This window comes from Emydura macquarii, unplaced genomic scaffold (assembly GCF_026122565.2).
Source record: "Emydura macquarii macquarii isolate MOO-44397 ecotype Brisbane River unplaced genomic scaffold, CSIRO-AGI_Emac_v2 contig_2531, whole genome shotgun sequence".
Classification (NCBI taxonomy): Eukaryota; Metazoa; Chordata; order Testudines; family Chelidae; genus Emydura; species Emydura macquarii.
In genome coordinates, this window is record NW_027132668.1 from 2,184,776 (window position 1) to 2,199,446 (window position 14,671).

Sequence of the window (14,671 nt, forward strand, 5' to 3'; positions counted from 1 at the left end):
AAACCAAACTGGTGGTTTCATCTTTAATTAGATTTACCAAGCCCGTAACAAAAGAGCTTCTGTAGTATCACCCTGGTTAACAAGAAGCCAAACACACTCCTGTTTAGGCATTCCAGCTCTTGGTTCCCAACCCGATAACTAAATCTAATATAGTGAGGGGTTACTGAAAACCCTATTCACCATATTTAATGTTCTACCAATCCCAAAGGATCGGACACTTACCCTCCGGTCAATATGAATCTCAGATCTTACCCAAATACATGCTTACAGCCAATCCTTAATAACTAAATCTAAGATTTATTAATAAGAGAAAAAAGAAAGAAGAGAGTTATAAATGGTTAAGGAACCAGATATGTACAGGTGACTTTAAGTGTTCATAGATGTTTCTTTGGAATTATTCCAACAGGCCAAAATCCAAAGGCAGCTTATTTGTAAAGTCTGTTAAAGTCTTTTCATACATTTTCCAGTGTATTCCAAATGCCTATTTGGAAGATCTCAGTCCTACAGCTTAAACTTTCCCTGTTCAAAGTTCAGCAGACTGGAGATGTCAGGATCAGGCCTGATGCTTCTCTTTTGTAGCTGTCTAGCAGGCTAACAAGCCTCCTCACAGAAATTGTAACAGCAGGGCTTTCCTTGGAGGAAGAATAGGCAATGCAGATAGCATGTGGACCATTGCTTTGAGGTTGATCTTCTATTTTCTATGCATACACAGGTAAACTAGTTACACTATAAAACAACAGCATTTGTTATAGCATATAGTTATAACAACATTCATTATAGCAGAGATAATTAAGTTGAAGACAATGTAGATAATATTAGTTTCCTGCAGTATCTCACATCTTTGATCTTACGCTTAACTGAACACAGATGCATACATAATATAAGGCAATTAAGACGTGAAAGGGAATTAGCATCTAAACGGTAATTGGGTTACATGGGTAAACTTTTAACAAGATACAGGTAAACACAGACAAATACACTTAGGGCTCGTCTGCACTCATGCTTATGCCAGCAAAACTTTAGTCGCTCAGGGGTGTGAAAAAAACACCCCTCTGAGTGACATAAGTTTTGCCAGCATAAGCGCAAGTGTAGACAAGCCCTTAGCAACTATTCTTTGATTTTTATCAATACAAAGTGAAAGAGTTAGAGATTGCTAGCCTAACTAACATTTCTTTGATACCCACTCATAGGTGGATTGTCTTGCTTACAATTGCCATGCCTCTTGTTGTAGTGTTATAGATCATACACTGGTTAGCTGGTCTGCCAGTGCCAAAAGCCCCACATCAGAGTATCCTATAGCTCAGTGGTTAGACCATGCACCGAGGCAGTGGAAGACCCCTGTTCAAATCCATTCTCCCCACGTGGCAGAAGGGTGAATTGAATTAAGATCTCCCATGTCCTAGGTGAGTGCTGTAATCACGGGGCTAAAAGTTATAAGCACAGCACCACCACACCCTTCTCTGTCCAGATTTTGAATGGCACCCAGTGTGGTAGGTGGCCACTGAGCTAGCTTACTGGGTCAGGTCCCTACACATGACTTAGGTGGATGAATGTCTGCCTTTCTCAAGTTTGTGAATCGTTCCGGGGCTTAGGTGGGAAATAGGTGTCCAGATGCCTAGAGAGATGCAGCAGGCCCAGAGGCAGAAACTGAGGCTCCATGGGAAACTTTACCCTGAAAACATAGACACCAAGTGAATATAGGCACCTATAAGGTTCAGCAGGAGTTTTGAGAATTCAGTGGTGCCAAAACCGGGACTTAGGCACCTAAACCCCAGACCTCTGTGAATCTGGGCCCAAGTCACCAAACAGTGTCCATGGAGTTTTAAAATGAGGCAGCTCTTTGCCCTCAAGGTTTGCAGTGCATAGCAATAACAAAACCAAGAATGCGTCTCTGAAAATGAAATGCCTGTGCTATTAAATTATCCTTACTGTATTTGAGGACCTCTAAACTGATTACTTTCACAACACATGGGCAAATGTAGTTGCAAAATATCAGCACCTGGAGCTGACATAGCCACAATGCTTCATCATTGTACAGAAAATAGCTTGTGATGTAGGGATATAAAAAATGGGGGGATATTTCTTCTAGTATGGGAGAATTGTGTGGAGATGTGAGAGAAGACATTTGTAATCTGGTGGGCCCACCTACCCATCACACACCTGGTCTGAATATATTTGGTTAGTTACATAACGGGTTTATAATGTGTTAAGAAGGAAATGGCTCATCAGTCCTCAATTATAGGACATCTAAATGCTTATCAGTTGAAAATTGGCATCAGCGTAAGCCATCCAAATGCATTGCTAGGATCACAACTGTTAAAAGGCTCAAAATGTTTAAAGAGGCCAGTTCAGTCAATTTTCAGTGCACTTGCCTGGATATTGTTATACACTGAAAGCTTGGCTGCATTTTTGGACATGCTAGGAACCACACTGAAGGTTGTCCTATGACATCCAGATTGCATCTCTGGCAGTCCAGACCTCCCATGGCATTGTGAAGGCACACAATACTCATGAGTAGATGTTAATTTTTATATTATGTTTTGCCTAGGTAAAGAGGTGATACTCAACTGCACAGCTTTCTTGGGCTACTCAGGGGCTGCCAAACCAATATACGAGCTGTACTGGACAGTCAGAAATATAAATTCATGTTCCGAGAGCACTAAGGAGACAGATTCAATATGTGAAAAGGATTGTGGCATTTTGTAAGTATGTTTACTGCAAAATGTTTTCGTTCAGTGTTTGTGCAATAGAACAGGCTGCATTTTGTGAACTACAAGTTAAGTACAGCATCTGAGGTTCCTTCAGTCCTGTCTCTTTCAATCTACCTACCAGCTGGCCATAGGTTTCAATGCCGGATGTCAGTGATTGTGACTTTTAATGTAGCTCAATTTTTTTTTTTTTTAAAAGAACATCTCGCAGGTTTCCATTGTATTTATGTGTGCACTGGTCCTAGGCGTAAACATAACTGGAGTCTTCCATTGTTCTGATGTTTATCTCCATAGAGGCTTCCTTTGCAATAGCTTTGACGTCCACTGCTGCTGCAGTTTAACCGTGAAAATTAACAATGAAAGTGGGAGCCAAGTATGTATCAGTAGTGGAGCTATGCAGGAACTGGGATTTCTATTTTGCAAAACATTCAGAGATGTTGGAATTTCAGAATTTTCCAGGAAAGGAAATTCTTGAAAAAAAAATTCCTTTTGGGACATTGAGAACATTTCACTTTTGTAACATTGAAGCGATTCGTTCTGAATTTGATTTTTTTAAAATATTTTTTTTTTAAATCTGAACTAAAAGTCGTTTTAACATACCTCAAAAAACCTCTGATTTCTTTTTCTCAATGAAATTTTGTAGAAATCAACATGTTCCCACAAAATATTTCAGTTTTGACAAAATTACATTTTCTGATGAAAAAGCCTTGTCAGAATTTTTTTAACCAGCTCTAATCAGGAGCCATTTGGCGGGTAAACTATATTCCGACCCCTGGGGGCTGGAGAAGTGTCAACACATCCTGTGCTGATGTGCATGTTCTGAACATGCCTAGAGCTCTAGCTGTTGTAGTAAGTGTGCTAAAAGAGGAAGGGGGAATTGTACATTCAGCTTAGTGATGACTGAACAGATTATCATTAGTCTGTTTGACTAGACCAGGAATGAGAACTATCAGATATATATCAGAACTGGGGGCTGTTTTATTTGGAGGTGAGGAAATGGAAGTAACCCAGAGGCAGACACACCCACCCTCTTAAATACTGGCTAATCTTATTTACCTTTAGGAGGTGCAAGATACCAGTTATTGGCCAGCTGTTAGCTTCAGCACAAATGAAGCTCTGTGCCTGATTAAGGAGAAGAGCTGTTTGCTGTGAGGATAGAGGGATATTCTCCTCTCCAGTTAACTGGGCTTCAAATATGAAGGTTACAGAGTGTGATGACAGAGGTGGGGCTAGCTATGTAACAAATATTGAACTTGTCAGACCTTCAGAGGAAGATCTGTGTTGTACATGGACAAGTGTTGGGATTGATTCTGATTGACTTGTTCATGTGTCTTTGGCTCATTTATTACATTGGATAGAACTGCTATTTGAACAGGTGTTGTTTTAGTCTTCATTCAGAGAACAAGTTATAAAGGGTAAAAGACTTAGGTGTACAAGGCTGAGTGTTGGTAGCATTTAAAAATTAGTGGGTGGTTAAGAAGATTTGGGATATGAGAGATCATCTTAGTTTTAGAGGATATAGAATAGATAAAGTGAAAAAGGAGCAGTAAGAGATTGATTACCTGAACTGTTCTCTCCCACTCCCTCCCCACGCCATCACAAGAAAAGGTCAGGATAAAGACTTCAGAAAATTCTGTTGGTCTTTATCCTGCAGTGCAGGTGCCCCAAATTGGACTGGCTATAGATTCTACTACACAGGAGTTAATAGATAATCAAAGAATTGAAGAAGAAAGAATTGGGAGAACTATTTATAACCATAAACCCAGTGGGACGATTTGGACTGGTAACTTTTTAATTGAGACTCCTGTTAAAAAATGGCTTGATCAGCTAGATGGTGCTCTAAAGAGCTATTATAACATTGTTATTAAAATATATCATGCGACTTGAACAGCCTCAAAAGTGAAGCTTGTGATCTGGAATTTAAGACTTATATAGTGCGATTTGATATACTTTTTTTTACAAGAAACCTGGTTTACCAAAGATGAATCTCTTTATCTTTATCTCCCAGGCTATGCATTTTATTTTGAAGGATCTATTAAACATGTTAAGAAGGGCAAACTAGTTAGTGGTCAAGCCCTTTTTATTTCAATCAAATTAAATGCTATGGCTAATGTACTAGTTCTGGATAATCCCTATCTTCAAGCTTATAAGTATCACCTTTCTGGATAATAATATTTTAATTACTTTGAATGCTTATTTGGCTCCTTTGGGATTTCCCCTATTATAATGTGTGTATATGGGCAGCATTAGAATCTCTCATTGAGATGCTGCTTGGAAATTCTCCAGCAGCAAATTTTATTCTTTTAGGTGATTTTAATGCTCCATTGGGTGGGGAAGATAAGGAATTGCAAAATCTATCAGAGTGTACGTTTATTGCAGTTCCAATTTTAAATTGGCCTTGTTTTACTAACTTTTCAGTGGCCCTTGAATCTGATAGTGACCATCCACCCCTGCAGGTTAATTTTTTCCCTCCTGCCCCATTACATTAGCTGATCCCTGTTGGACAGTATTTCACTTCTAATTTCAAAGCCTTACAGTGCAATATGAATTAAGTGGAATCTATTGGTTAAATCTAAGTATCAAAAACAGTTATTCCTTCCCACTGAAAGATAGAAGAATTTGATATGACACAGATAGTTTTTATAAAAAAGAAAACAGTTACCGATTATGGCAAGGGAGGCCAGGAAATGAAGATCATAGGGTTCCATCCAAAAGCTAGTTAATTTTAGGATGCTTTAGGATGCTTTAATTGCCAAAAGAAAAAAGTTGTAGCACTGCATTGCGTAGTGGAAGGAATTCGAATTTGCTGCCAAAATGAAAAATTCTGTACATTTTTCTGTACATGGCAGTAATGGGTTCCAAGAAGATCAGGAGAAATATTGATGCTCTGATACTCAAACACAGCTGGGAGAAATATTTTTCTGTACTTTATAATGATAGGCCATCTATCACGCTGTCTGGAGTGCCTCACAACCTGAGTGCCACCTCAGGGCAGACTGTCAAAAATAGAGCAGACACCGCAAACTGGTGGTATGTTCTAGAATTAGATTTCAGCAAGCCAGAGACAAATGTGAACTCTTGGATCACTGTAACAGTCTTACCATGGAGTCTCAGACAGTCCCCTAAGACTCTCCCGTGTATCTTGCCATCCAGGCAAACTGGAGTTAGTGATGAATGGTCACTTACACCAAAAATCACAAAATATTCAGGTTGCTTCCAGTCCCAAGAGACCAGTCACATACCCCAGATCAAGTGGTACACTCGATCTTACACCAAAGGCAATGCCTGTAGCTAATCCTGTAATAAACTATCTAAAGGTTTATTAACTAGGAAAAAGAAAAGAGAGTTATTTACTGGTTAAAACAAGCAAATATATACACACAAATGAGTTGCAATTTTAATCCTATGAGTGACAGAGTTGTAGAGATCTGTCAATTCAAAATGTCTTTCGGGGCAGACCCAGGGGTAACCCCTGGAGATCTCTGGCTTCAGTTTAGTGTCTCTGTACCTGTGAAAGTTCAAACAGCAAAGAGATGGAAAATTTTCCTGTGTCATTGTTTTATTTCCTTCATTCATCCTTCAAGTCCATAGGATGAGTTTCCTTGCACGTTGTGTTTCCAAGGTGTGATAGGGCCATTAACTAATCATTTGTATTGTGACATTCCTTGATGATTTTAATCTGATTTTAATAGTTCTGGGTAGGTGGGAGGAAAAACTCCTCCTATCTGAATTCACAAGTTTAGAGCAAACATTTCTGAAGTGATAAAGCAAAATTTACATATTTCCTTATAGCATGGAATACAGACATTACAAATAAGATTAGTGCATGCAGCAATTTGCAAACATTCTATAGACTAAACAGTAAATATATTCTTATAAGACTAATACCTATTTTGAGCAAGTGAACTCTCTAGCTATGAGTTTGTCAGTTCTTAGCTAATGCCTGCAGCCTTGGCAATGCAAGCTTTGTTACATTTTATCTGGATTCTTGGGGTCAAGTGCACCAGCCCTTAGAGGGTTTGAGGCTAAAGCATAAGTTCAAATTTTGTATGGCTCAGAAATATGAGGGTGAAATGAGCTCCCAGGACTGGAAGTGATTCCATACAAATTTCTAATAAAGATTCTTGGTCAGCCAAATTTTACTGCAGTCACTCTCTTTAGAATTGAGGCAGGTATGAACTCTATTCTGTCCAAAATCCTGAATTATAATATTAATTTTTGGCTTTGCATAGGATGCACCCGCAGCATTTGCCAAGGTTATGCTTAGGGGAATAGCTCAGCAGGACTTTGCACATAAATTTCCTTTGCTAGAGCATATTCAAAATTCTTTGCATTCTCTAGGTTTCTCAGAATTGGAAATGATTAGATTTAAATTTAAAAAGGAGAAATCCCCAATCAAGTCGAGAATAAAGGATATTAATAAGCAATTAGATATGGCAATTGTTTCTATTTCAGATATGGCACCTTGATTTTCTCTTGTTAAAAAAGATTCATGGGTACGCCAGATATTTAGACAGACTGTGTAATAGCACACTAAAGAGGGCCTTCATAGCTTTCCATTATCTACTCATGCAGACAGCTTACTTAGAAGGCTGGTATGCTGGCACTGAGACATGTAACTGCCTTTGTCCATGCAGTGTAAGGCAGGTGGAAGATCTATCCCATTATTTATTACACTGTAATTTGGATTGCCACGAGGTCAAAATTGCTTTCTGTATTTTTATCCTGGATGCCTTGTTCTATGACCTCTTAAAAAAATAGAATATTTGTTAGGAACTGATGGTGTATTTGACCTATTTGCATGGTCAGCCGCTAAAATAAGGAAAAGGCAAGTGGCACGGTGATCATATAGGCATTAGTTCTGTATGTGCTTTTAAAATCTGTATTTATGAGTATTGTAATATATTATAATTTTGGATTTAGTTTTAAGTTTTGCTGAACTACTTTTTTTTCTGCATTGGCCCAAGGCCAAGGTGCTATTAACAAACTACCATGGATTTTAATTTCTAATAAATCTTGGATTTGCTCAGGCATAGGGCCTATGGAGAACAGGGCCATGCCCACTCTCCTCCACCTCTCACTGATAGAGTATATTGTCCTCAGTATGTTTGCAGTGAAAAGATTAATTTAAATTTGACAAAAAGAAGGAAATGTAGTTATATGTGTAATGTATTAATTAGTTTATTCTTTTTTTTTTTTTTTTTAAGTACAGAACAGCTAGTTTATTCTGATCTGCAGTCGTAAAGAATAATAAAAACTTAGTTTCTTATTGTAATGATGTGCTGAACATCAAGTTTTATTTCTTAACTGTGAAGGTGAAGAAGATGACTATCTTGAAAGGGTTATTTAAATGCTTGGTTCACCTATTTTTAGACTTCTAAAATCCATACTGGGTGTGAATACTAAGTAGGCTATTGGAAACAACCATCTCTTTAAGACAACATAACATTTAATATTTGTGCCTTTACATTATTCTATTGAAATGAATCCTTTGGATGTAGTAATGTGGAATGATTGTTCATTAACTCTGTACCTCTGTTATAGTAATTCAGGAAACAAGATATATACCTCAAAACTGTTGTGGATTAAAACAGTTAAAGAGGAAGACCTGAATTGTAATTATACCTGCCTCTTGAAAACTACAAGTAAACCACAATTTAAAATATTTAAACTGAAGAAAGGTATAGTATGATATAATACTCTTACTTCTGGTATTTAGTGACTTACCATAGATAGATAGATAGATAGATAGATACCATATATAGGCTTGGAAAGATTATCTTTTTTCAGTAAATGTTGATTTCACTGTATGCGCACCAATTGATGCCTGTATGTTTCCACTGATAATAATCAAATGTACAGATAAGCAAAGTAAGAAAAATGCTGCTTGAGAACTTCTTAGAATTTGATTTAAGGATATTTACTATGTATATTTTGACGTGATGTTGACATTTTGTATTTTAATGGTTATAAAGCTTTGACTTTTTGAATCTCAAAGTCTCCTGTCAATAAAAAATAGTCTGATCTCCCATAGTTTCCCACAACTGTGAAAATTGTGAAATCCATAAAAATAAAAAAAATGCTTAAAAATAAAAATAGATATATCCGTTGAAATTATACCCCCCTCCCAAATTACACCAGGCCTAACTATATTCTTTATGAATCAGCACTTTCTAAGTTAAAGTCTTGGGCAGGGGTATTTCTCTGCATCCCTGTTAGTACCACCAAAGATTCCATCTCCATCATTTTCTCCTATGTATCTCCTTTTGGCTGAGGAAAACTGGATTCTACACCACATGGCACACATGTTGTCATGGGTTACCGGGCTACTACTTCCCTGTCCCTTCTCAGAGTCTCTCTGAGTGGGCCTCAACTTAGTCTTTAGAGAAGCAGATTTAAAATAAGAGTCCTACAGGAATATTCCCTTACTTAAACATAACCACTCTGTCCATAGGACAGGCAGGTCTTACTTATTCCCACTTCTGAGTTCGGAGAAGTAGCCTACACTGCTTGCAGTCTTCTCCCTCTGTCTCTGTGACTATGTCTACACTGCAATCACAGGGTGTCATTGCAACTCAAGTAGACAGACCCAAGCTAACATTAATATAGCTAGTGAAGCTGCAACAGCATGAGTTTCAGAACCGGCTAGTTCCACAAGTAATTACCCAGGATCCCAGGTGGGTTTGTACAGCCCATGCTGAAATGTGTGCTGCCACAGCTTCACTGCTTCTGTACCCAAGCTATCTAGATTACAGCTAACTCATGTATGTCTACCTGAGCAGCAATCACACCCTGTGACTACAGTGTAGACATACCCTGTGTCTCAATTATATTGACAAGGTGGGTGTGTTAATATCATTTATTGGATCATCATCTTCATCTTTATTGGACCAACTTTCCTGTCACTTTGGGGGCCTTTGTACTGTGTAGTGAAGGGTCAATGCTTGACATCAGTAGCCTGCCCACAATCATAAGGTCTCACTCTAGCTCTTACCACCTTAGTTACTCTCTGCAGGGTAACACCAACAACCCTTCCAGTTCCTACGTCTTCCCTGGCTTCTTAACTAGCAGGCACTCGGACTGTTCCCCTCTGGCTTGTCACTCATGAGGGTGTGAAACAGCCTTCCAGTTATTAACTCACTTTGGCATACACATTCCACACAGTTTTCACAATAGTGACCTTCTTGGGATAAAAAATAAACAAAAAGTGTATTTAATAGAAAAACAACAGATTCAAAGTTGAAATCATAAGGGAAAGCAAACATTAAAAAAAAACTACACAGAAAATAAACATAAAGAAAAAACCAAACATAAAGATGCTACCTCAGGCTTCACCTTTTCATATTAAATAAAATCCCTTTTCTAATAAGAGTTACTTCTTGCCTTAACACAGCTTCCCAGTGTACCTCCTTGGTTTCCAGCATTCATGAACCTCGAGACTGTTCTTCTAGTTGTGGATGCTCTTCAGTTCAAGCACTTTCCATTTTAAAAGAATTTGCAGTTTTTTCCCTTCAGTGACTATAGATATGCAAAGTAGGGGAACTCCCTCCTTTCTTAGTTTCTAAAGACTGGGGTTTTCTTTCATTTTCAAGCTGTTTCAATTTGCTCTGATGGTTCCTTGGTGCTTTTTCTTTGGCTGGACAATGGGTAGGTGCTTGAAGCCACTTTGTCTGGTGGGGAAGTAGCCCCTCCCTGCCTGATTTTTTCACCGCCCTCTTGTGAAATGATGCTGAAGTTGCACCAAAGTTACAATTACAATTTTTGGCATATATATATACAAACACATACCTTCATAACCGTAATCTGGATATATATCTCATAATCACTATTAAGTTCAGTGCACTACAAGTTTCCATAAAGATCTTACTTGATATTCTCTTTCAGTAAAATAATATGAAATCAGTTGGTGTAACTGCTTATTTTGGCAGTCCGCAGGTTTAAACCTTCTTTTCTCCCACTGGAAACATGAAAATCCACAAATGTGGCAGGAAGCTGGGGAATCCTAAAAGACAGTTTATACTAAAGGCGTAATAGATGCAATATCAGCTATGATGAAAATGAGGAAATGCCAGTAGTTTCTCAAGAGACTGCTGAAAGATATGTAGGTTAAAAATCTGTACGGGGAATGGAAAAAGGGAGGGGAATAACCAAATTAACTGTAAAGGCAGGTGGTGTATGGTTTATATAAGGAAAAGACAATGGTAGCAAAAAAAGCAGAATGAGTTAATGTAGCCAAAGAGATTAAAGGGAATAATGTGGGCTTTCATACATATATTGAAGGGGATGGGGGAGAATAGTAGAGAGAAGATCACCCATTAATAAGAGAGAGAGGTTGAAATCAGTGCCAGTTCAGAAGTGGCTGTTCCTCAATTGCTTGTTTAAAATCTGCAGTCAATTCACACACATGCACATGAAAGAGGTGTGAATAGCTAGAAAAAAGTAAAGAATATGCATACATAGTTATTGACAAAAACAAATGAAGGGAGACCTGAGAACATACACATATTGGCAGTTTGGGATGATATGCATCCTAGACTACTAAGAGTGAAATTCATTTCACCCACATACAGCTCAGTTAATTGGGGTTTGTGTAGGGCTGAAAGCATGAAATACATCTCCCAGTTTGGGACTGGGGCAGGATAGCAGCCCTACGGAGTAAACCTTGAAAGCTTAGTCCTATGTTTCATTCCTCATTTCAGTATAAACTGATACATAGCCACATGGGATGTTAGCAGGAAAGGATTCACACTGGAAGTTGAATTCTCTAGTTCTAGCTGTAAGTGTTAAGATAATAATGACTATTACTGAGAAAAATCGTGTCACAAAATTGTAATTTCTTGGGCTTTTGTTTTACAGGGAGCCTTCCAGATCTCCCCTCACATGTATTCACTACTGGAATAATCATGGCTGTATTATCTTCACTTGTTGCTGTGCTCATGGTGGTTCTCTATCTGATGTTCAGAGTTGACTTAGTTTTATTTTACAGGGACATCACTGGAAAAGACGATACTATAGGAGGTAGGACTTGGCAAATGCTGCCATTGAAACAAGTGTATTTAGTGATATAAAACTATTAATAAAATAGTGTACTCTGGCTTCAGGTAGGTGCTATAAGATAACGAGATGGAAACAAAAGAAAATCCAGGAGGAGGATATTGCTTAGAGAGAGATGGAGAGGGGTAAATAAGGCAGGACTTGTCTGAGGAGCGGGAAATAAAATAAATATATCAAAAAGTGCTTGGCTGGCAGAAACAGGATACAAAACACAGAAGTGTCTGTGAATGCGAGAAAATAGCAAAGGTGACAGATAGCATTACATACTGTTCTAGCATGCATCATCCTGTAATATGTCCTAATTTTTTCAATGTGAAAATCATGGGTGGGTTGGTGCAGGAGAGAAAGAAAGAGTGATTCTGAGACGATGAGTACCCTGGAGCTGTCAATTTCCTTCCATGCTCACCTCACTTGTGCTCTAGGTTCATGTGCTTTCTGGAGGTCACTGGAGAGATGTTGGTCCAGTGTTAATGGAGGTTATCAATGCTAACCTTAAGGAGGGCAGGCTGTTACAAAGAAGCATTAGTATAACCTATGCTCAAGAAGCCATCACTTGATGTTGACAACTGGCCAACTTGTTCTGGGTCTGCTCTTCCCTTGTGGTTTAGTTTCTGAGAAAGTTGTGGTGAAATAACCCTCATAATATCTAGATGCCTCAGATTTCCTTAACCCTTGTCAGTCTGTATATTGATTTGAGTACAGTACCTAGACTGCTCTATTTGCATTGGTTGGTGATCTCTTAATAATGCATGAAGATAAATTGTACATGCTGATATTTTTTGCCTTCATTTCTATTATCGATCACAAGGCATTGTTGACTCACTTGAGGACCTCAGAGGGCATGGCTGGGGCTATGCTTGAGTGTCTTCATTCCCGTCTCTTGAGGAGATCCCAGAGACCTGTGAGGGCCTCTCTCCTGTGGAGTTTTACACCGGTTTTCAGTTTGTTCTCTCTGGTTATACATATATAGGAACAGTGCTTAATTTGTGCGGGGACTTGTCAGGGCTGAGCTCCAGCACCTCTAGGCTTGGCAGTTCATAGCCCTGGTGCCTTTGGGCTTGCTGCATCAGTTATGAATGTAGAAAATTTGCTTGAGCCCTGGCACCTCTTTCTTACAAATTAAGCACTGTATAGGAAGGTAAGTAAAAAAACATGGGTTGTGGTGTTGACACCCAGCTTGATGTTTCTATTTCTTCTGACTCAGATGGTAGAGTGGGGAGCTTTTCCCAGAGTCTGATAGAGATAGTGGAGAGTGAAGTGACTGGCATTCAATTCAGATAAAGCAGAAGTGATATTAGTAGGTTGGGGAGAGACAGTGGAAGTTCTGAAGAGGATTATGTCTGCTCTTGTGATCACAGATGTCTGTCCTTGACTTGTTTCTGCAACTTGTGTGTCCAGTTAGATTCCCAGTTATCCCTGGATGGCCAGATTTCATCAGGGCAAGGACAGGTCTTTTTCTTTTACATCTGGCTAGGAGGTTGCAATTTTTACTCTTGGCTACAGAACACACTACTGTGATTCATGTTTGTATTACCTCAGTGATAGATTACTGCAGTGTGCTCTAATTGAGGCTAGATCTTAAAGCCATTTGAAAGTTGAACCATGTACAGAATGCCTGCTTGTTAAGTTGAAGTATCTCACAAGGAACATGTCACACTGATGCTTCAGAACTGATATTGGTGGACTATTGGTTTCTGTGTTGAGCATAAGGTTTTTGTCCTGTAAAGTCCTAAGTAGCTCAGGATCTGCCTACTTGAGAGAGTCCCTCTTTCCCTATGTCGTAGCACCACAGCTGAGATCAAAGTGCTTAAGTTAGAATTCTCTCAGTGGAAATGAGACGGACCACTTTTTGTGAGCATCCCTGGACTTTGGAGCTTGCTTCACAGCCCTTTGGTCTGAGGTAGTCTGTTGACCTTTGGGGCATGCTGCAAAGCTGTCCTTTTTACAGTGGCTTTTGGGAGGTGCTGCTTGAGGAATTATAGTTAAAGAGGACAGGGATTATAAGGTTTAATTAGTTGCTGTATGTGGTGGCAGTTGCTGCTGAATTTGTCTTTATATTTTGATGTGTTTGTGACTAACTGCCAATAGCACTGACAGCCTGGGAAGGTGCCTTTTTAGGTTATGGTATTATAAATCTAAATACAAAAAATTAAATATATCCTAATTTTTTCTTCACTGTAACTGCGCCCAATAGTGTAATAATAAGCTCTTATAACCTAGCTCATACATAGAACTTTTACATCAATAGATCTCAGATTGGTTCACGAGCTTTAATGTAGGAGAGGAATTAAAAGAAACCTGGAATCTCACAATCTCGTTTTTACAGAGTCGCTTTGCAGGGTAAAACCACATTTTAAGGATGCACGTTTTATCAATAACTTCAGTTTAATACTACTTGTAGGTATGACGTGTGCTGGTCAAGAAATTTCACATTTCAATAATTTTTGACAAAAAGGGACACCGTTTTTTCAATTCTTTGAGAAAACAAAGCAGGTAGATCGGTTTGTGTCGGATTGAAATTGGTCTTGGATATTTTGTATGAAAGTGACTGGACAGATGGATGAGAGAAAGCTCTTATCTCAAAATCATAGCTAATGGGACGGTAGTTATAAGGGTCAGGGTGAAGGGTCAGCTATCATATATATATAATCAGTTCAGTCACCAGCAGAAGAAAAACTGGTCATTTTTTCCAGATGGAAAAGAATATGATGCCTTTGTGTCTTACCTGAAAGACTCCAATGTAGAAGAAAGAAAATTTGCTCTGGAGATATTGCCCAGGACATTAGAAGAACATTTTGGTTACAAATTGTGTATATTTGAACGGGATGTATCTCCTGGAGGAGGTAAGCGAATGGAATGTCCTTGGTATTAAACTGGTAAAAATTCTCAAAGTCGCCAGGATCTGTAAT

At 38.7% G+C, this 14,671-nt stretch overlaps 1 protein-coding gene across 2 annotated transcripts in view; it reads left to right on the forward strand.

The window, feature by feature from the left end:
• Nucleotides 1–14,671, forward strand: part of IL18R1 (interleukin 18 receptor 1) — a 32,394-nt gene that overhangs the window by 14,176 nt on the left and 3,547 nt on the right. For both annotated transcript variants that reach the window (XM_067563584.1, XM_067563585.1), the window contains exons 6-9: nt 2,549–2,702; nt 8,253–8,389; nt 11,565–11,726; nt 14,456–14,605. In XM_067563584.1, coding sequence (XP_067419685.1) covers nt 2,549–2,702; nt 8,253–8,389; nt 11,565–11,726; nt 14,456–14,605 — 603 coding nt within the window. The remainder of the gene's footprint in view (nt 1–2,548; nt 2,703–8,252; nt 8,390–11,564; nt 11,727–14,455; nt 14,606–14,671) is intronic.